The sequence below is a fragment of the Mustela nivalis genome, assembly GCF_964662115.1.
Source record: "Mustela nivalis genome assembly, chromosome: 7".
NCBI classification, from domain to species: domain Eukaryota; kingdom Metazoa; phylum Chordata; class Mammalia; order Carnivora; family Mustelidae; genus Mustela; species Mustela nivalis.
The window spans coordinates 65,674,028-65,697,656 of record NC_139026.1 but is presented as its reverse complement, the minus strand read 5'-3'; the positions used below and the strand labels follow the sequence as shown (position 1 = coordinate 65,697,656).

The 23,629-nt window shown below is 36.0% G+C and overlaps 1 protein-coding gene across 2 annotated transcripts in view; it reads left to right on the top strand.

The window, feature by feature from the left end:
* The window catches only part of LOC309868502 (small ribosomal subunit protein mS35-like), a 43,446-nt gene that overhangs the window by 7,129 nt on the left and 12,688 nt on the right, over positions 1-23,629 (top strand). The window contains exons 4-7 of one of the 2 annotated variants that reach the window (XM_082738427.1): positions 1,587-1,647; positions 9,256-9,395; positions 14,992-15,101; positions 17,393-17,462. In XM_082738427.1, the coding sequence (XP_082594553.1) occupies positions 1,587-1,647; positions 9,256-9,395; positions 14,992-15,101; positions 17,393-17,462 (381 nt within the window). The remainder of the gene's footprint in view (positions 1-1,586; positions 1,648-9,255; positions 9,396-14,991; positions 15,102-17,392; positions 17,463-23,629) is intronic. The other variant, XM_082738428.1, reaches the window with a different exon arrangement.

Below are 23,629 nucleotides of genomic sequence, written 5' to 3'. Positions count from 1 at the left end.
TACGGTAAAATTGTCATAAACTGTGTTTTCCACTCTATGAGAATCTTTTTCTTCTTTTTTTTAATTGGAAGTATAGTTAACACACAATTTTACATTAGTTTCAGGTATACAACGTAGTGGTTTCACAAGTTTTTGTGCTATACGGTGCTCACTACAAATGTAGCTAGCATCTGTCACCATACAGCCCTATTACAATATCATTGACTATATTTTCTATGCTCTACCTTTTGTCCCTATGATTTACTTACTCCATAACTGGAAGCCTTTATCTCCCACTCCTCTTCACCCATTTCTCCCATCCCTCCATGTCCCTTCCCCTCCAGCCACCAGTTTGTTCTCTGAATTTAAGGGTCTGTTTCTGCTTTTTGTTCATTATGTTTTTAGATTCCACATGTAAGTGAAATCATATGGTATTTTCTTTTTCTGACGTACTTCACTTAGCATATGTATGCTACTTTTATATGCTACTTTTATATGCATCGCATATATATATGTTTAGTATTGAAAAACCGAAAAACAAAAAATAAATTGCTAAAAGATGGTGGTTAAAAAATGAGATGGTAATATGGAGAAGGAGTTGACTGCTGCTAGAGAGGGGTAAATGAAATTTGGAAATCTGAAAGTTTCAAGGGATAAAAGAAAACAAACATTGAAGAAATTTATCATTTCTTTAAATGAAAGAAGGGAACTTAGTTTAGGGGTGTTTGGATAGCACAGTGGTTGAGTGACTCCTGATTTTGGGTGAGGTCATGATTTCAAGGTCGTGTGATCGAGCCCCACATTGGGCTTCGCACTCAATGCGGAGTCGGCTTGAGATTCTTCTCCCTCTCCCTCTGCCCCTCCCAGCTGTGTGCACACATGTGCACGTTCTCTCTGTCTCAAATAAGTAAATCTTTAAAAAGCAGTTTCTACTGAGGGTTGCTGGGGGGAGGGGGTTTGGGAGAAGGGGGTGGGACTATGGACATTGGGGAGGGTATGTGCTTTGGTGAGTGCTGTGAAGTATGTAAACCTGGTGATTCACAGACCTGTACCCCTGGGGATAAAAATATATGTTTATAAAATGGTTTTCCCTTGGGGGGGAAAAAAAAAACATAGACAAAAAAAAAAAAAGCAGTTTCTAGAACAGTATGAATCCATTTATGTAAAGTCATATACATGTATCTGTTTTTTAAAGAGATGTCTAGAAGGATGTTAACCAAAGTGTTAAGACTGTAGAACCTTGAATAATTTGTATGTGTTTTTGTATTCCAGGGAAATTAAGATGATTAAACAATAATCTGTGTCCTTGAGTGCTTTTAGTTTTATAACTAAAATATGTGTACCTGTAGATTTTTGGCAGGAAGAGTACTATAAGAACAGCATTTTTTCCCCCCACAACGGCCAGTCATCATAAGATACATCATGAATCTATATTTCCCAGAATTCATTTATTGAATTCATAACACATGTGACATAGAATTAATATTGTAAAAACTAGATTTTATTTATTACAAGGTTTGTTGTGCTTAGGATTTAGTTTTATGAAATTTTTATTTTATGTTTTTGAGGTAGTAGGTGAATTTATCCTTTAAATTTCTCTATTTTAGATCCCCAATTTTCTGCATTTAACTCCTGTAGCAATTAAAAAGCACTGTGAAGCTCTTAAAGGTAAGTGATTGTTTCAGTATATGAACTTAACAATAACTTTGAACATAAAAATTTCATTTCTAATGATAAAGGGGTCAGTTCATCAAGAAGATATAACATGTGTTTATGCACCTAAATTTACGCATCTTAGTTTATGCACCTAAGATAGGAATACCTAAGTATATAAAGCACATATTAACAGAACTGAAGGGAGAAACAGATGGCAGTATAGCAATAGGAGACTTCAATATACCATTTCCAACAATAAATGGATCAGTCAGAAAATCAGTAAGGAAACACTGAATATAAACTATATGTTAGACTGGATGGGTTTAGCAGATGTTTACTGAACGTTGCATCCAAAAGAAGCAGAATACAGATTCTTCTCAAGCACATATGAAACATTCTCCAGAACAGATCATATGTTAGAGCAAAAGACAAGTCTCAACAAATGTTAAAATACTGAAGTCCTATCAGGCACCCTTTCTGATCACAGTGGTATAAAACTAGAACTCTATTACAAGAAAAACCCAGAAAGTCTTCAACAAAATATTACTTAATCAAATTCAACAGTACATTAAAAGGATCATGTCAGATCAAATGGTATTTATTTCAGGAATGCAAGTATGGTCCAACATAAAAATCAGTCAGAATGATGTATCACATTAACAAAACAAAATTAGAAGAAAACATAGGCAGTAAGCTCTTTGACGTGAGTTTTGGCAATGATTTTTGGATTCGATACCAATAGCAAAGGCAACAAAAGCAAAAATTAACAGGTGGGACTATACCAAACTATAAAGCTATAGCACAGCAAAGAAAACCATTGACAAAAGGAAAGGGCAGTCTACAGAATGGGAGAAAATATTTGCAAACTTCGGGTCAGAGGTTAATATCCAAAATATATAAAGAATTCATACAACTCAATGATAAAAAATCCCAGACAACTCAATTTAAAAATAAATAGAGGATTGGAAGAATTAATATTGTTAAAGTGTTCATACTACCCAAAACAAAGTACAGATTGAATATAATCCCTATAAAATACCAACAGCATTTTTCACAGAACTAGAAAGAAGCATCCAAAAAATTTGTATGGACCCACAAAAGTCCCTGAATAACCAAGAGTCTTGAGCAAGACCAAAGGTGAAGATAACACAGTCTCAGATTTCAGGATATACAATAAGCTACAGTAATCAAAACAGTATGATATCAGGACAAAAGTAGACATATAGATCAATGGAACGGGATAGAGAGTCCATATAAGGCCATGCTTATATGGTAAATTCAGCTGTGACAAAGGAGGCAAGAATATGCAATGGGGAAAAGACAGTCTCTAATAAATGATGCTGGGAAAATGGGACAGCTGTATGCAAAAGAATGAAACTGGACCACTGGCTTAAGTCACACACAAAAATAAACTCAGAATGGATTAGTCATAAATGTGGACCTGAAATCATAAAACTGCTTAAGGAAAACATGGGCATTTCTTCGACATTGATCTTAGCACTATTTTTCTTGATATGTCTCTTTGGAAAGGGAAATAAAAGCAGAAATAAACTTTTGAGACCACCAAAATAAAAAGCTTTTGCGCAATGAAGGAAACCATCAACAAAATGAAAAGGCAACCTACTGAATGGGAGAAGGTATTTGCAAGTGATATATCTAATAAGGGTTATATAAAATATATAAAAAACTTACACAACTCAACACCAAAATATCCCAAATAATTTGATTAAAAAATGGGCAGAGAACCTGAATAGATGTCTTTCCAAGGAAGACATACAAATCATCAGTGGACAAGTGAAAAGATGCTCAGTATAACTAATTGTGGAAAGATTAGTGCAAATCGAAGCCACAAGGAGCTGTTGCCTCTCACCTGCTAGAAATAGTTACCACCCAGAAGGCAAGGGATACCAAATGTTGGTGAAGGTGTGGAAAAAAGGGAAACCCTATTGTACTAATGGCTAGGGATGTAAATTGATATAGCCAGTATGGAATATAGTATGTAGGTCCCTTAAAAAATTAGAACTCCCGGGCGCCTGGGTGGCTCAGAGGGTTAAGCCTCTGCCTTGGGCTCAGGTCATGATCTCAGGGTCCTGGGATCGAGTCCCGCATCGGGCTCTCTGCTCAGCAGGGAGCCTGCTTCCTCCTCTCTCTCTCTGCCTGCCTCTCTGCCTGCTTGTGATCTCTGTCTGTCAAATAAATAAATAAATAAAATCTTCAAAAAAAAAAAATTAGAACTCCCATGTGATCCAGCAATCACACTTCTGGATATATATATGTATGTGTGTGTGAATGTGTATATGTGTGTGTGTGTGTGTGTGTGTGTGTGTGTATATATATATATTTTTTTTTTTTTTCAAAAGAAAAGGAAACATGGTATTGAAGAGATATCTGTACTCTTCTGTTCACTGCAGCATTATTTACCACAACAAAAAATGGTAACAACCTAAGTGGGGAGTGCCTGGGTAGCTCAGTCATTAAGCGTCTGCCTTCAGCTCAGGTTATGGTCTTAGGGTCTTGGGACTGAGCACTGCATTGGGCTCCTTGCTCAGTGGGAAGCCTGCTTCTCCCTCCCCCACTTCCTCTGCTTGTGTTCCCTCTCTGTCTCTCTTTCTGTCAAATAAATAAATTAAAACCTTAAAAAAAAAAGTGGGATGTGTGTTTGATATTATTTAGTTATGAGAAGGAAGGACATCCTGCCATCTGTCACAACATAGATGGCCTTGAGGGCATTGTACTAAATGAAATAAGACAGAGAAAAACAATTGGATTATTATTTCACTTACATGTGAAATTTGAGAAGGCTGAACTCAGAAGAGTAGGGGCTACGTGGGGGAGGGAGATGTTGGTCAAAGAATACAAACTTCCAGTTTTATGATAAGTTCTGGGAATCTAACATACAGAATAGTGATTATAGTTATTAATACTGTGTTCTCTACCTGGAATTTGCTGAGAGCAGATCATAAATATTCTTAACACAAGAAGAAATGGTAATTACGTGACACTGTGTTAGTGTTGTGAATGTAATCATGTTGCAACATATATTAAGTGCATCTAGTCAATATATCGTGTACCTTAAACTTACACAATGTTTTATGTCGTGACCCCAGCTGAAGGCAGAGGCTTAACCCACTGAGCCACCCAGGTGCCCAATATAGTCTCTTTCTATACAGTATTTATTATATATTCTTTCTCTGTATATTTTATATATGTATAGTTATGTTAGTATATATTTTTCATTATATCTCAATAAAAATGGAAGAACAAAACCTCATTTTTATTGTATTAAATTGTCTTATATTCATTGCTAGTTTCTTCTTTTTTTAGAAAAATTTTCAAGTTTTCAGTGAATTGTTAAGATGTCAAATCTGCAAGTTCCTTTTTTTTTTTTTTTTTCTTTTTTTTTGCAGACTACTCTGCAAGTGGCTATGAATAATAAATAGAACCGGAAATTGTAGTCCTTGTTCAGGTAGACTAGGGACTTAATTGTTGCATTATAGATAGCACATACATAAAGTGATGGAAGAAAATATTGCAGAGTGTTGCCTATAGATAGAAGTCAGTATAATCCAAACTGAAGATAATGTAGAAAGATGCCAAGTCAATAGTTATAGAGTCAGTAATGGGATACTTTGCAGAGAGTTATCTTGAAGAAACTATTTAAAATAAGAACTTCATAGTGATACATAGATGTGGTAACATCAAGTAGCAGAAAAACTGATGATGAAAAGCAGTAGTCTTTTATTTCTCCTTTCCCCTCAGCCCCTCATTTTAGAAGTGTTCTCTTTTAGTCATTGTTTAGGTCTGATAATTACTTGCTGAGAGTATATTTGCTTATTTTTTCCACATAGTCTCATATTTATGTATGTATGTATGTATGTATGTATGTATGTATGTATTTGACAGAGAGATCATAGGCAGAGAGGCAGGCAACGAGAGAGGAGAAAGCAGGCTCCCCGCTGAGCAGAGAGCCAATATGGGGCTCGATCCCAGGACCCTGAGATCGTGACCCCAGCTGAAGGCAGAGGCTTAACCCACTGAGCCACCCAGGTGCCCAATATAGTCTCTTTCTATACAGTATTTATTATATATTCTTTCTCTGTATATTTTATATATGTATAGTTATGTTAGTATATATTTTTCATTATACATACGTAAAATGGAAGTAATCACCAGACCATGACTATATTGCCAGTTCTAAATTTATTGAATTTGAACAATATTTATTGATTCCTAGATATTGGCAGAGAGAGCATGCAGAGGGGAGGGAGAGAGGAAGAGGGAAAGAGAATCTGAAGCAGAGGGTCACCTGGGTGGCTCAGTAGGTTAAAGCCTCTGCCTTTGGCTCAGGTCATGATCCCAGGGTCCTGGGATTGAGCCCCACATTGGGCTCTCTGCTCAGCAGGGAGCCTGCTTCCTCCTCTCTGCCTGCTTCTCTGCCTACTTGTGATCTCTGTCTGTCAAATAAATAAATAAATAAATAATCTTTAAAAAAAAAGAAAAGAAAAGAAAAGAATGTGAAGCAGACTCCTTGCTGAGTACAGAGCCTCACAGGGGACTCAGTCTCATGATTTTGAGATCGTGACCTGAACCAAACCAAGAGTCGGCTTAACTGACTGCACCACCCAGATAGCCCTCACTCACTTATTCTTTTTCCTTCCCACATGCACGGAGGTAAAGGCAAAGAATTTTTTTTTCATAGTTTTATGTATGTTTTCATATATACATAGACTCAATTTCTTATCTCATTTGCATTGGACTACATACAGAAGGACATTAGAATTGTTTTAGGTTCACAGCTGTTAGTGATTGGTTTTGTAGTTTAATTCAAGAGTTAGTACCTTTGAATGAATTCTTCATGCTAATTAAAAAGGAGATATATAAATGCTCAGTACACTTGTTAAGGCTTTTCAAAAAAGAAATGAAATGCAAAAGCTCTTCGCAGGTAACGTGATAATGCTGGAAGGAGAAATAGTATAGTGATCATGATTATGATATAATTTGAGCTTTTGGAAGGGCCTTTTATTGAGAAATGTAAGGAAGAAATAAAGAAGTCAAAAAGTAGGAAGAATGACTTTACTCTTACATGAAGGAAGAACAGTTTCTCCTATCTTCTTTCATGGATGTGGTCTTTTTGGGATAGTAGAATGCATTTGTATCCTTTTAGTATGTTTCTGTTTATATTGGTGCCTAGTGATAGACTGTCACTGATCATTATTCCAGATTTGTTCCTTGTTTGGCACAAACCATGTAGCACTTTTTGATCCTTTGTGAAGCCAGTTAAGGAATGTTCTGCACTGTGATAAATCTCATTTTTTTCCTTTTTAAACATTATTTTGGAATGTGCATTTATAATCTAGAAATGGGTTTTTAAATGAGGTACTTCTAAAATACTTCATAATTCTTAAATGAATGGTTTTCATATAGCACATTCAGAAAAGTTGCATTATATTTTAAGTGTTTAAGTGTTTAATCTTTCTTTGATTTTGTCTTTACACTTTTGCCAGCTTCTAGATTTAGCTTGTATCTTCCAAATAACTCAAAAGCTTTTAAAATATTTCTTCTCAATTTTCTTTTAAAGTAGGTCAGTTCAGATGTTATATCTAACTTGCAAGTGGAAAATCTGAAGCACAGGAAAGTTAGGTAATTTACCCAAACTTTAATAATCAGTGGTAGAAGTTAAGTAAAAACCAAGGTCTTTCGAAGTCTAGTCTATTGCTCTACCTATCAGATGAATAGGGGTCTATTATGTACTTTCCAGTTGGCTGTATTTTTTAGACATATAATCCGGTAATTTAAAAGTTGTAATTATCATCTGGTTATTGAAATGACTTCTTCAAAGTTATAAAAAATAAAAGAGTCAGTACAAACCCAAGAACTCATAAAATTCTCCAAACTAGTCTCTTATAAAGTGCTTGGCAGTGTGGCATCTTAGAGTGCAGGATATTGGAATTGTTCCATGATGGGAATAAAATTTAACTTCAGTAATCATGCTCTTTCCATTTTATTTAAATGTCAGAATTGTGGAGCTACTTCTTTCCCCTCAAGTGTGTGAGTATTGCTCTCTTAAGCAGGGTGTTCAGGGAATGGTGTGAGCTATACTTAATTTGTTACCATATATTTAGTTATAAATCTTGGAGAGTCTTTGTGGCATTTTGCTGACTGGTATTAAAGCCTATAAAGGGAGCTAAATATAGTACCTACTATAAGAAACTTGTTAACTAGGGTAAAGCCTCTGCCTTCGGCTCAGGTCATGATCCACGGTTCTGGGATCGAGCCCCACATCGGGCTCTCTGCTCAGCAGGCAGCCTGCTTCCCTTCCTCTCTCTCTGCCTGCCTCTCTGCCTACTTGTGATCTCTGTCTGTCAAATAAATAAATAAAATCTTAAAAAAAAAAAAAAAGAAAGAAAATTGTTAACTATAGGAAATGTTATTGACAAAGTACCTTTCACTGTCCCTTAAATGGTCACGTGGAAGGGTTTCCACATATGCCTGTGCTTGTGACCAGCCTCTCCTGCAGTCATGCTTTTTGGAGAAAGCACAGACCCCCTGAGATTTAATAGGTTTGACCTAAGAAACCAATTACTTTTAGGTATTCTTCGAATGAATGAAGATTCTTAGAATGCAGTGAAATTTCCATGGAGGGGAGGCTGATAGTGCCAGAAGTACATCTCAAGCTGAGAGCCCTCTACCTCACTAACTTTATAGGAATAGGGCAAAATGAAATCAGCTACCTTCTTACGGAGTCCCTCAATACAGATAGCTGTAGGACATGCCAGGAGCTCTTTTTCTTTTCAGCCCCCTCTCCCCTATTCCCCACCCCTCCACTGAAGGCCTGAGTTTGTATGTGCTGTGGAGATCTGTGCTGTGGAGATAGACGGTGCACCACATTTTTGTCACAGTGCTTGAAACTTCCCATTGTGGCCCACTTCTCACAGCCAGTCCCATCTCCCCTTTAGGCTAGTTGTGTTGCCTGAATCTGAGGACAAGTCTGTTCCTTTTTCCATTTAGCTTCGTTGGCACAGAAGTCACCTAGAGGAAACATGAGTTACTGTAAGGATCTACTTAGTAATGCCCTAGCCTGTACCTGTTCAGTTTGAGGCCCTATTCAGCTCAGTTTCTGAGAGAATGGAGACCATATCTCTCTTCTAAGAGCTCTTTCAGAGCCTTTTTCAGTTCCCCTCAGAACTTTAGTAACTTTCATTTGGGAATGAATTACTATTAACTGTTGCTTTTCTCAAAAATAATTAACACTCTGAGCACTATGAACTGTTTGCTTTTAGTTGGTGAGTGAGGGGGGATTAAACTGCCCCATAACTGGGTATGTGCAAAGCTATAATAAGCTTCTATCAAGTCATAGCTTCCTTTTAACCAAGCTTACTGCTCCTCACCAAACCCAAGTTATCTGAGTCTTTCATTTAATCACATTCCCTAACGAGGATTCATCTGAGAAGAAAAGGGGTGAAGGATGATGATGTGTTTGTGAGGTGCAGAAGAGAGTCTGCTCTTTCATTCCATGTAGCTCGAGAGTCATCTCCCTCAGTGATTTGGTCTGGTAGCGCACATTGCAACGAGAATGTACTTGGCGAAACTATACTTGAGATTATTTTTCTTAATTCTCAGATTTCTGCACTGAGTGGCTAGCTGCTCTGGACAGGGATGAAAAATGTGAGAAGCATTTTCCCATTGAAGTGGACACAACTGATTATGTTTCAGCAGGACCATCTATCCGAAACCCCAAAGCACGAGTAGTAACCTTAAGGGTAAGGAATATTTTTCTAAAAATAAGAATTATTATAATACATTAATTCAAAATAACATTTTGTATATAGAAAACTGATACTGTAGAAAATTTGGAAAACAGTGAAAATTTTAAAGTATTAAATAAAATTGCCTCTAATTCTACTACTTATAAATAACCTTGACTACTGGAATTCATTTTAGTATATATACAGTCAACCTTTGTGTATGTTAATAGGATGATACTATATTTGATTAGTTATCTGCTCTTTTTTATTTAACAATGTGAATTAAAATTTTTCCAAGGTTATTAAACATTCTTTAATTTTTTTATTGAAGTATAGTTGACATACATTATTATATTAATACCAGGTGTACAAGCTAGTGATGATTATATACATTACAAAATACTCACTATGATAAGTGCAGTTACCATCTGTTAGCATACAAAGTTATCACTCTTTAATATTATTTTTTTATTTTATTTTTAAGTTATCTCCATACCCAAGGTGGGGCTTGAACTCAAAACCCCAAGATCAAGAGTCACATCCTCTACTGAGTGAGCCAGCCAAATGCCCCTCTTTAATATATTATTAATGGCTACATAGAATAACGTAAATCAGGGTCTTTTCTATGCTAAGAGAGTGTTTGAGGCTGAACACTGATATATAATAAGAGACCAAAATCTGAATATTTGGGCTTTTTGTTTACTCTTTCAGAGATTTCTTAGGAAATGAGTGATAAATAAGAGTGGTTTTAATTCTCCTTTTTAAATATCTATACCTTGTTTTTATCTTTTCTTTTTGTCTTTTTCATTAGGTGAAACTTCTAAAATAATGTTTATGTAGTCCTTTATGCTGTTCTATACAATGGATGTGCCTCTGGCTTTTAGCTTCTAAGTATACACTGGTATTCAGTTTGAGATAATAGCCTCTATTAGGTTAACGATGTGTCCTAGTCCTATAGCATTTTTGAAATGATCTCCTTTGAATTAATGTAGTAATGAATTATATGGTTGTATTTACACTTACTGAAGTGTTCTGAACCCTGATTATTTCATAGTACATCATTCTTTTGCCTTCCTATGGATCTGCTCTGTTAGCATTTTCTTTAGGATCGTTTGTTGCTTGGAGAAACATTAAATCCCTGCTCCTACCCATCAGAGCATGTCACATACTATTGCAGTTCCAAGTGTCTTGCTGTAGTAACTTCCAAGTTAGTATTTGAAACCACTGTTTTCTCCGGTAAGAGTCTTGATCCACATGGCATAGCTTTCTCACACAGCAGTCACAGAGCAGTTACCTGATGGGTTTTTGTTTTTTGTTTTTTTGTTTTTAACTAAAAAAAAATTAGATTTATGGAAAACTTTCAAGGATAGTTCACAGAATCCTCCTATATTTCACACCAAATTTCTTATGTTGTTAACATTTTTACTATTGTGGTACATTTATTACAACGAGCCAATATTGATACATTATTAATTAAAGTTCATACTTTATTCAGATTTTCTTTTTAAAGATTTTATTTCTTTATTTGAGAAACAGCACTCATGAGACAGAACATGAGTTGGAGGGCATGGGAGAGGGAGAGGCAGGCTTGCCGCTGAGCAGGAAGCCCTGTTGACACCAGGCTCTGTCTCAGGACCCTAGGATCATGCTCTGAGCCAAAGGCAGATGCTTAACAGACTGAGCCACCCAGGTGCCCCTATTCAGATTTCTTTAGGCACCTCTTGACTGTGGTGGTTTCTCAGAATTTACTTGTTTTTAGTGACCTTGACAGTTTTGAGAAGTACTAGTTATGTATTTTGTGGAATGTACTTCATTTTAGATTTGTTTGATTTTCTTCTCATGCTTAGACTGGTATGTATTTTGGGGAGGAAAACCTCACCAGTAAAGTGCCATTTCGTCCTATCATAGCAAAGGTGGAGACTCCTTTTTTTTTTACACTCAAAAAATTAGATTTTGTACTCCATGTAGTTTTTATTTTAAATCAGAACAGTCCATGTTTGGGGTGCCTCACCAGTAAAGTGCCATTTCGTCATATCATAGCAAAGGTGGAGACTCCTTTTTTTTTTTACACTCAAAAAATTAGATTTTGTACTCCATGTAGTTTTTATTTTAAATCAGAACAGTCCATGTTTGGGGTGCCTAAGTGGCTCAGACAGTTAAGCGGCTACCTTTGGCCAGGGTCATGATCACAGGGTTCTGGGATCAAGACCTACTTTGGGCTCCTTGCTCAGCTGGGAGCCTGCTTCTCCCTCTACCCCTCCCCCTGCTCATGTGTGCTCTCTCTCTCTCCCTCCCTCCCCTTCTCTCTTTGTCTCTTTGTCAAATAAATAAAATCTTTTTAAAAAATGAAAAAGAAAGGGCTCGTGGGTGGCTCAGTGGGTTAAAGCCTCTGCCTTTGGCTCAGGTCATGATGCCAGGGTCCTGGGTTCGAGCCCCATATCGGGCTCTGCTCAGCGGGGAGCCTGCTTCCCCCTCTCTCTCTGCCTGCTTCTCTGCCTACTTGTGATCTCTGTCTGTCAAATAAAATCTTTATTTTTGGGGGGGAGAACATGAGAGAGAACCTGAGTTCTCTTCGGGGGTATAGGGAGGGAGGGAGAGAGAATCCCATGCAGTCTTCTTGCCCAGTGCAGAGCCCATTGTGGGGCTTGATCTCACAACCGCAAGATCATGACCAAAATCAAGAGTCAGATATTTAACCAGGTGTCACCTGGCATGATTTAAAGTAATATTGTGAAGCCAGTCAAATAGTATAAAGTACTATATTAAGAGATACTCGGGGCCACTGGGTGGCTCAGTGGTTAAAGCCTTTGCCTTCAGCTTAGGTCATGATCTCAGGGTCCTGGGATCGGGTCCCGCATCGGGCTCTCTGCTCAGTGGGGAGCTTGCTTCCCCCTCTCCCTCTGCCTGCTTCTCTGCCTACTTGTGATCTCTCACTCTGTCAAATAAATAAATAAAATCTTTAAAAAAAAAAAGATACTCAAATTTTTAAATTCAGAGAAAGAAAGATGGTATCATATTTTTCTTGATGGTCATAAAGGTAGTGCTGAATTAAAAACAATATTTGTGTAGGACTTTTCTTTAAAAATGGCTTTCTTCTATTTATTCTCATTTATTCCTGACAAAAATCCTGTGAGTACTTTGTTTTGTAAATGAGGAAACAGTAAGATCAAGTGATTTAAGGTCACTTAGCAAATAAAGTTGCAAATCTAGAAATCAAACCCAGGTCTTGTCTTTTGTATATAACTATAGTTCTTTAATTGACGTACTATGCTTCTAAATAGAGAAGGTACTTCACACAATTAGGTTTATTTCTCAATTTATGTGACTCTTAAATATGGGCATTTGAAAGTATATACATAAAACCATGATCTCCTATGATTTGAAATGTCAGTGTTGTTTTGGGGGATAATGTTAATACAGTATTGATGCTTTAAAATGTAGCAAAAGAAAAGTCCAAGCATTCTTTGGAATTTTGGAAAAAGAATGGTAATGATTGCTGCTCAATTGCAGAGTCAGACTGTTCATCTAGTTTAATGACTACAATTTTGCAGTGCCTTTGAGTGCTAGCAGGTGGCGTGAGTGTACCACATGGCTCTAAAATATTTGGAGTTTCTGGCATAAACGCTGTATAATTTTTGAACATTCAAAGTGTTAATGTGAATGTTAGTTTTAAAGCAGTTACAATAATCAGCATTGGTGCCATTTTTTTTTACTACTTCTTACATAAAAAGCTAGAACACTTAAACTTTTTAAATTGTAAATTTTTAAATTTATTGTTGAAAATGATTACATTGAAGGGAGTTTTAAAAGGAAAAAAATCATTCCATTCTCTTATTCTAACGTAAAAACTATTCTTTGTACTGTATCTGTATGCATGCATATGTACAAGTATGTTAATAATTAGGGGTACATTCATTTCACTATTTCCTTTTAAGTAATTCTTATCGTTAATAATCAGAATTATATTTCTTATACCTCAAGCTGATAAACTGGTTGTTGATACGTATTCTTTCCAGGGGACTGTGGTAATTTGCACTGCCTGCACATAGGACCATTCTGTTAGGTTGATATTTAATAGTCAATGTTTTTCCTGCATTTATTCTTTAAAAGTATATTTTTATTTATTTATTTCCTATATTTTCTTAGTTCAAATAAAAATTCACAGTGCTTAAAAAAAACATGTATCCTTTCTTTTTTTCATTAATGTGTTCATTCAACAAATACATGTCATATGTTCTTTAAGTGCTAGGCCATCACCAAAAATGGGACTGATACCGTTCTTACCCTGGAGAGTTTGCAGGCTAGTGGGAAAAATGGAAAAATAAATAAGCTCTTCTGCTATAAAGGCTTGAGGGAAGTGCAGGGTTATTGAAGCTAACGAGAAGTAGATGTGATTGTAAAATCTTATTGAGCCTTTTTTTCTCTTCATATAGTTATGGATTTTTCTTATTCTTAATGTCGTCCATGGAAAAACAGTGTGTGGCTTACCTTACTTAACTGTATTCTAATATCTAACCTATTTTTCTATGTCAAGTCTAGTTTTCTTTTAGATACCTTCAATCCATGCCATAATTCTCTCCAAATTAAAAACTGTTCATGTAGTCCAGTGTTTCCCAAAATATGTTTTAAGGAAGACTAATTCCATGAACTGTCCCTTGAAAAATAGAATATGAGGTCAGATAAATCTGGAAATTGTTACATAAGAACCCTGCGTCTTGAAATTTCAGAATGCTCATTAGCATATTACCACTTCTAAGAAGTCCTTCTATAAAGAACCCAGTTTAACTCTGTATTATCTGAATATATTCAACAAAAATAGCCTTTTTAGAGAAATAATTCTTTTTTTAAAAAATATTTTATTTATTTATTTAACAGCCAGAGAACACAAGTAGGCAGAGAGGCAGGCAGAGAGAGAGGAGGAAGCAGGCTCCCTGCTGAGCAGAGAGCCCGATGTGGGGCTCGATCCCAGTACCCTGGGATCATGACCTGAGCAGAAGGTTGAGGCTTTGACCCACTGAGCCACCCAGGCGCCCCGAGAAATAATTCTACTTAACAGCCTCTCGGACTAGTATTAACATTTTGAGAAATGTCGAGCTGAATTTTAAATGCCTTGATCCTTCATGAATGCTCTGTACCATCTTCCATGAGATACCTGTACCTTTTAAAATAAATACCCCTAAGCAAGTTGCAATGATAAAAGTCTCATAATTGCATGGTGGAAATATCTTAAAGCATTTTTGTTTTATCCCAGTATTCTTATATTCCAGCTTTACTAATACTAATTGAGTTTAATTCTTAGTGCTACTTATAAGCTGTAATATCATTTATTTAAGAGACTTATTGGTTTTAACAGGAAAGGTGCTAATGCCCAGAACTTTCAACTCAAAACAGTTTCCTCCTCCTCCTTTTTTTTTTTCCCCATGAGTAAGATCAGGCTTCATAATGCATGCCGTTTGCTAACTCTACATAGACAACAGTACAGGTTGCAAAAGTTTCTTTTTGGTTAGTTTAACATTAAATGATATTGATACTGGGTTTTTGGGGTTTTCTTTTCACTAAACAAAGTATCTGAAATAATTCTTTTCAAATAACTTTTTCTTGTATTTTTAAGGTTAAACTTTCCAGTTTGAATTTAGATGATCATGCAAAGAAGAAACTCATTAAACTTGTGGGAGAGCGATACTGCAAGACTACAGATGTACTTACCATCAAAACAGACAGGTAAAGAAAAGTTCAGCCAATTGGTCATTGTGTTGTTTTTATTGGTCATTGTGTTGTTTTATTATCTTCCAGTCTTCTGGCAGTCCTTTCCTTAAGAAATTACATTGAAAATCAGGGTATACATAAACAATGAATTCTGGTACACTGAAAAGAAATTAAAACAATAAAAAAAAAATCGGGGTAGCCTTATACATCAACATAAACTAACGTATTAGGTCAGTGAAGTTGTCCCATTCATGTGTTTATTTATTTTATTTTTTTCTTAAAGATTTTATTTATTTGACAGAGAGAGACACAGTGAGAGAGGGAACACAAGCAGGGGGAGTGGAAGAGGGAGAAGCAGGCTTCCCACCAAGTAGGGAGCCCGATGCAGGGCTCCATCCTAGGACCCTGGGATCATCACCTGAGCCAAAGGCAAACACTTAAGAACTGAGCCACCCAGCCACCTACATTTCATGTGTTTAATATCTTCACACTAGTCTACTGTTGCTGTCCTCTTTATGGACATGGAGAGGCTTGCCTAACTGCCTAGTTAAATTATTATTGTTATTTTTCAGTCTGGATTCTAATATATCCATGTGAATAAGACTCAGGGAAGATGTTAGAAGAGAACAAAAGTGTGATTGGCTAGTGATTAAGGTTTAAACTGATTTTTACAAAGTCAAAGATCTTTCAGTTTAAAATTTAAATGATTAAATACAGAAATTTAATTTACCCAGGCAATTTTGTAAATAAGAATTTTAGTGAATTTGCTTCATAAAAACAGTATTAAATTTACCTCATATGAATTTATAAATTGTGTTATTTGAGGTGAAGAAGGGTTATTGGTATGTTTTTACAAAAGGGTTATTTTATTTCTGTTTCTGGAAGGCGGGGAAGGGTAGAAGGAAAGGGTGAGAGAGAGAATCTTAAACAGGCTCCATGCCCACCACGGAGCCCAACACGGGGCATGATCTTGTGACCCCAAGATCATGACCTGAGCAAAATCAAGAGTCAGACACTTAACTGACTGAGCCCCCAGGTGCCCCAGGATTATTTTATTTTTATCTTACCATATTTGGCTGTTTCTGAATTATGTCAAAATATAAAGACCTGCCTTTAGAGAAAAGCAAGTGGGCAGATATCTTCTCTCCCTTCCCATTCTAGTTTCAAAGCTCTTGGAAGTCATTTAAGTTTTATGTCCTCCTTCTTAATGGTGAGAAGAAGTAGTATGGCATATATAAATGAAGGCAATAATGAGGGGTGGAAAAAACTTGGGAACCCTGGTTTTAGAGTATTATGGGGGAAAATAGATTTGAGATATATTAGTAATATTCTTTTTTACTGTCTTTAGAAAATGTAAAATAAGGTTGAGTTTTTAGTTTGTGCAGCTTAAAAAATTACTTTTAAAGTGTTGCTCTTTGAAATTCTGTAAGTATCTGACAGAGTTTTTCCCTAAGTTTTCCAGTGTTGGTGGGTGTGGGTGTGTGTTTATGGTAGCAACTATTTAGAGAACTATTAAACCTAAATATGTAGAATAAGCAGAGTACTGTTAAAGTCACTTGTCATGTGATGTTTTTTTTTTTTTTTTTTAAGATTTTATTTATTTAATTGACAGAAAGAGGGAGAGAGTGAGTCCAAGCAGGGGGAGCAGCAGGCAGCGGGAGAAGCAGGCTCCCCACTGAGCAGAGTCCAACATGGGACTCCATCCCAGGACCCTGGGATCATGACCTGAGCCAAAGGCAGATGCTTAACTTACTGAGCCACCGATATGCTCCTGTCAAATGATGATTTTATTTTATATTTAAAGAAATTGGAATTAATGATTTCTAAAAGCTTAATTTGTTATCTCATATTTATATAGAAGTTTTATCTAGTATTAGGTCATTCATTCTATTTTAAATACAACAACTTCAGTATAGCATTGAATAGTATAGCTTATTTTTTTTTAAAACTTGGCTCTGGAGAAATCAAGATGAACGTTTTGATTAGCCACTGTCTTTAGTCTATCTCTGTTTTTAAAATGAACTCAGTAGATACACTCACACTGTCCAGCAGACTCTTAGCCCCAAGATTGTGAAGGGCACTTGGATTGGACACAGTCATATTAAAAATAGTGTAAAACTATTATCAGATACAAATAACTCCCATTAGTGATGAAAACAAAGAGAAATAAAAGGTAAGATATTCCCTGAATATAGAGAATACCTGAATATAAGTTATCCTTTGTATTTAGTGTTTGTATATTTTGCAAATTATTTTATGTACTGAATTTTTAAAATTTTGACTTCTTCTCTCTCTTTCTCTTACAGGTGCCCTTTAAAGAGACAGAATTATGATTATGCACTCTATCTGCTAACAGTTTTATACCATGAGTCTTGGGTAAGTGATTGTGTGTGAATGTTTAATAATTTTGTCAGGATAATTTAGATGGTGTTAACATTTCAAAACAGTCTGTGACAGTTAGTCGGTTGAGGATTTAATGAACCACTAAACTACAGATGAAATGTTATAAATAATTTCTACTGACATTGAAATTGAGGACCTTGAAATAGATTATGCAGTCCAACTCAGTTCCATCTTACAGAAATCAGATGACCAAATACTAAATGCCTTTAAAATTCAGAGTTTCTGTCTTCGTTTAGAAGATCTGAATTTTTTTTTCTTTTGTTTGACTTTGGCTGAAAGTTATCAAAGTTATAGAAGGGAGTTCATCTGTATAACTCAAGAATTTAGAATGCATCCTGCTGTTCAAATAAACTTCATAACAAAGCCCCAAAACTTTATAGAAAGGTATTTTAAATATTTATTAAAATTTTTAGTTAACACATAGCCTTTTGTGTGAACATTTCACTAGTTTACATTAGGGACAATTAAGGGCAATTATTTATTTAATTTTAGTATTAAAAATAGTCTTGTGTCTGAGTGTTTTGAGATTTAATACAAGCATACACATTTATTTATAAGGAAGTTTTTGCTTGAGCATCAACTTACTAATTTAAAGTTGGTATCTAATAGTTTGGGTAACTCAAAGTTTTAAATATTATTTTTAAAAATTAAAATAATTTAAAATATGCATAAATTAATTTTTTTGCAGCTTGCCTAACAGACATGGGACTCAGTAGTATTTTCTATTAGGAACATATGAAGGAATGGAAATAGGAGAGTGTCACTCTCTTTAGATGTTTGAAGGACTTCATATTAAAGAAAGGTTAGATTTGTTTTTCATGACTTTTAGGTATTACAACAAGGTAAAAGCAATAGAGAAACAGACTTTGTCACTGAGTACAAACTTTCTAAGAGAGTCCTCTAAAGATGGAGTGTGCTACTTTTAATTGGTAGAGAACATTCCATCCTTTGGCTACTTAATGGAGATATGGTGGTGAAAGGATCACTCTCTTTGGATAGATAGTTGGATTAGATGCCCTTGGGAATCTCCTGCCATCCCTGAGTTGTTGTAATTGAGTAAACACATGCAACCATTCTCCAGACTGCTCACAGCATTCTCTTCATAATAACAGTAAAACTGTAGCACAAGAGCTTAAGTGGAAAAGAAAAGAAAAGGAAATTTTGTTGCCAGGTTACTAAAGAACAAAAAGTAGCTGGTAGCTTTTCTCTTCTGAGGTATTCTAATTATCATACTTTATCCAGATTTTCTAGTTCCTGGCTTCAGGAGCAACATCATAATAGCAGTTAATCTCTCTTTCCTGTCAGTTGATTTTATAAATGCCTTTGGCTTAATATAATTAAGTTCTCTTTTGAACCAGCAACATGGTTGAATTAGCTATAGCTCTATGGCTGATCCTGAAAGAGTTAATACCAAACAATAAAAACTGACCACTTTTGATTCTCTTTTGCCAGCAGCCTGTAAATTGAATTTGCCCCAAAGGAAATGACAGGCATAAATAAATTCAGTGAAAGTTGACTTACTGGATTCTTTCTGTGGTTCCATGACATAGAATCCAAACAAGTTTGTATTCTGGATTCACACAAGTAGCCTTTGATCTTTAATGCTATTTACTTTGATGCCAGAATAAGTGGCCACATACATCTGTCCTAAACAGATATAATTAAATAATTTCTGTATTAAACTTGGCTCTTAATCCTTTCTAAATAAGTACCATCAATGAAGAAGCTTTAAGAGAATGCAGATGAGCCGTGAAATTTTGCAGAGCTGGTGGAACAGAATTTTTATTGAATTGAAGTTCTTTTTTCCTTCACTTTCCTTCCTTTCTGGAATTCAGACTTGAAATTGATGTTAGCAAACTGGTATTTAATCAAATATTTAGAGAACCCCCTTTTAATCCATTTCTTTTTAACTAGTTTCAGAGTATTTAATACCTAAAAGTAAGCTGCTCTTAATTTTCTGGCTTTTTAACCTTTTTGTGGAGGTTACCTCTAAGTGTTGAGGGGAAAGTAGTTGATTTTATGTAGCACACAGTTCGGAAACTTCTATGAAAACGTGTTCATCTAGACTTGAGGATAAAGAAATTTACTACTGTATGCTATTCAAACAGTTTAACTTTGGAAGTATCAAAGTAAATGTTGAAAAGCATAGATTTCACATACCGTAGACTTCAAGCAGTGAGTTAAAGAATGGTTATGGCAGTGCTAGGAGGTGATGAGACATGCTTTAGACCATTTATCCTTCCACAGTTCAAAGAAGGAAAGAGAGTTGTAGAAATTTGTTTCAGTCTTTCAGTATGACATGTTGTTAGCATAGGAGTGAATTAACTTTTATCCTTTGGAACCTGATTGACCTGGATTTGAATTCCATTACTTCTTATGTAGCTTTGGCCAGCTATTTGGCCTCCTAGGTTCACTTTTCTTCTAAGTGTTTTCGGGTAGAATTTGCATGAAATGTCTGGCAGGTAGCAGGCTCTCAGTAAATGGTGGCTATTAACATTATTGTTAATACTAAAAGGAAGAAAGATTTGTCTTTGGATTTCAAATTAATTTATTCCCATTTAACTTGACAGAGACTTTATATAGGTAATCAGATCTGTACCCTGTTGTATTTGAATTTTTAGAACAGGTATCCTTCTCAGCATTCTGACATGCTGATAATAACAAAACTTCCTAGATTTTAACTTCGTGCCATGATATTCTTTAAAGCTTCCACAAGCTTTAAGTTAAGAAATGATCAGATGAAACATTGTAAAATGATTTGCACAAAAGGTAGACACTGGGGGAAGAAAAAAACACTTACTTTATAGAGATCTGAAATCAAATTCCAAGGATTCTTGAATAATTTGATATTTAATTACTAATAGTTCCTTTTTTAAATTTGAATTTTCAACTGTCTTATGTGGATTCCATGATAGTCTTATTGCTAGTCAAAAATACATCTAGCTTTATACTAAATTGGTTCTGGAAAGCCACATAACAAACTTCTGAGTCGGGTAATTTCAGACTCAGAGTTCATTTTTTTTTTTTTTAAGATTTTATTTATTTATTTGACAGAGAAAGATCACAAGCCGGCAGAGAGACAGACAGAGAGAGAGAGGAGGAAGCAGGCTTCCCACTGAGCAGAGAGCCCAATGTGGGGCTCGACCCCAGGACCGTGGGATCATGACCTGCGCCGAAGGCAGAGGCTTTAACCCACTGAGCCACCCAGGCGCCCCTCAGAGTTCATTTTTGAAGTAAAGAGTTTATGTCAAAGTAAGAAGTTCAGGGGCAGTGGGGTGGCTCAGTTGGTTAAGCATCTCTTTTCAGCTCAGGTCATGATCCCAGGATCCTGGGATTGAGCCCCATGTTAGGCTCCCTGCTCTGTGGAGATCCTGCTTCTCCCTTTCTCTCTATCTCAAATAATAAAATCGTTAAAAAAAAAAAGTTCATTTTTAAAGCAGACCTTATCGCAGATGTATCTGATAATGAAGAGTCCTTTTGCAGCTCCATCATCACCATTTAATGTTTGGTCTGTGAGTTCCTTATGATGTGTGGAATACATGGAATGCACGTATATTTCCAGGTGATAGTAAAGAACTCTTTTTTTTTTTTTTAAGATTTTATTTATTAATTTGACAGAGAGAAATCACAAGTAGATGGAGAGGCAGCCAGAGAGAGAGAGGGAAGCAGGCTCCCTGCTGTGCAGAGAGCCCGATGCGGGACTCGATCCCAGGACCCTGAGATCATGACCTGAGCCGAAGGCAGTGGCTTAACCCACTGAGCCACCCAGGCGCCCCAGTAAAGAACTCTTGAATGATGTTTGTAATGTTGTGTACTCTTTCCTGCATTCAGCAATAATTTTGTCTTGTGTACCACGTACAGTGCTAGGTATTGCTCAGACTATGAAAGTGAAAGAGCTCTGCCTTTAGGTACCTTTATTTCTGGAGAGAACCAGTAAGTTATAACGTAGTCTGTTTCACTCAGTAACGGAGGTAGGAACACGGTGCTGTGAGAGCCACTGATGAGTATTAATTCTCCCTGGAAGCTTCACAAGAACTGGTGACTGGTTCTGGAAGATAAATAGGAAGATGCAGTAGAGCAGTGGGTGAAGGACTCTGGCCTTGTGGATGTAGAGAGCCGGCGGAAGTTGGGTGTGGCCGGGGTGTAAGGCTGATAGGGCAGAGGTAAGGAGTTGAGACCAGGAAAACAAGTCAGAGCCAGGTTGTGAACAGGTTGTATGGCTTATTTACAGAGTGTAAAATTGTATCCAGAGGGCAAAATTGAGCTGAGGTAGCATTTTCCTAGTTGTTTAAGAAAGTACCCCTTTCACTTTTTTAATGTTTATGAAATAGTAAACCATCCGTATAGCAAATGTCAGGTGTGCTTTCATTAAAATGAACTGTTTATTGATTGATGGGGTAAAAGTTTACTGGTTGCCTATTACTTGCTTGGTGTTGTTGCATATGGGGTTTAATATATAAGGAGGAAGACTTTGTCTTTTCCATTGAGGAACACTAGTAGAAACAAGGTTTAGTAGTAAATATTACAAAAGTGTTGTTATATAGTTTACGATGTTGTATAGGTTACTATTTAATTTTTAATTTTTTCTACTTATTGTATATCCTTCAACACTTCAGTTGATACCTGCTTTGAGCCTATTTTTTATGATATAATTGATGTATAATATTATATTTGTTTCAGGTGGTAAAGTGTAATGCTTCCATAACATATGTTATGAAATGATCACATTATGTCTAGTTAACATTCATCCACTCATCACTGCATATAGTTACAAATGTTTTTTTCTTGTGATGAGAACTTTTGAAATTTACTCTTAGTAACTTTCAAATATGCAGTACAGTATTATTAACTGTAGTCACCATGGTGTACATGACATCCCCATGATTTGCTTTCTAACTGGAAGTTTGTACCTATTAACCATCTTCACTCACTTTGCTCAACCCTAGCCTCTAGCAGCCACCAGTTTGTTCTGTTGCTATACGTTGAGGTGTTTTAGATTCCACACATAAATGAGATCATATGTTCTATATCTTTCTCTGACTTTTTTTCACTTAGCTTAATGCCTTCAAGAGCCATTCATGTTGTCACAGATGGTAGGAGTTCCTTTTTTTGGCTGAATAATAGTCCATAGTGTATATGTATGTATGCTTGCATACATACACACTTAACTCTTTATCGGTTTATCCATCATTGTACACAGAGATTGTTTCCATGTCTTGGCTATTGTAAATAATGTTGCAGTGAACTTGAGGGTGCAGGTATTTTTTCAAGTTAATGTTCCTTTTCTTTGGATGTATACCCAGAAGTGGAGTTGCTTGATCTTGTGATAGTTATATTTTTAATTTCTTGAGGAACTTCTGTACTGTTTTCCACAGTGGCTGTACCAATTTACATTCCCACCAGCAGTTTTCTCCCTATCTTTATCAATACTTGTTATTTCTTGTCTTTTTGAGAATAACCATTGTAACAGGGGTGAAGTGTTCTTTCATTGTCTTTCATTGTCCTTTTGATTTGCATTTCACTGGTGACTGATGTGGAACATCTTTTCATGTGTCTTTTAGGCCATCTGTATGTCTTTGGAAAAGTGGGTATTTAGATCTTCTCATTCTCAAATTGTTTTTCTGCTTGAGTTGTTATGAGTTCTTCATATATTTTGGATATTAATTCAACAGATGAATTTGAGCCTTTTATTCTTTGCGTAACTCCTATCTCACATAAATAGCAAGTTATACTGTCTCATCTATATTGGTTCATAGGGCCCTTGACCACAGACAGTTGTGCCATGTATGACTGGAAACAGTTGACTGTTTCCCATGTGTGTTTTTGTTATTCCATGTATGTTTTGTCTTTCTGACTGATCATAAGGTCCTCATTAGCATATATCCAACCTTACTGTATTTTGTTCTTTTTGTTCTTCATAGTATCTAGGTCAGTGCTATATAAGAACACTGAATGTTTAATAATAGTTGTCCATTCTTTTAGATTTCCATAGACCTTTTTTTTTTTTTAAAGATTTTATTTATTTATTTGACAGGCAGAGATCACAAGTAGGCATAGAGGCAGGCAGAGAGAGAGAGGAAGAAGCAGGCTCCCTGCGGAGCAGAGAACCCAATGCAGGGCTTGATCCCAGGACCCTGGGA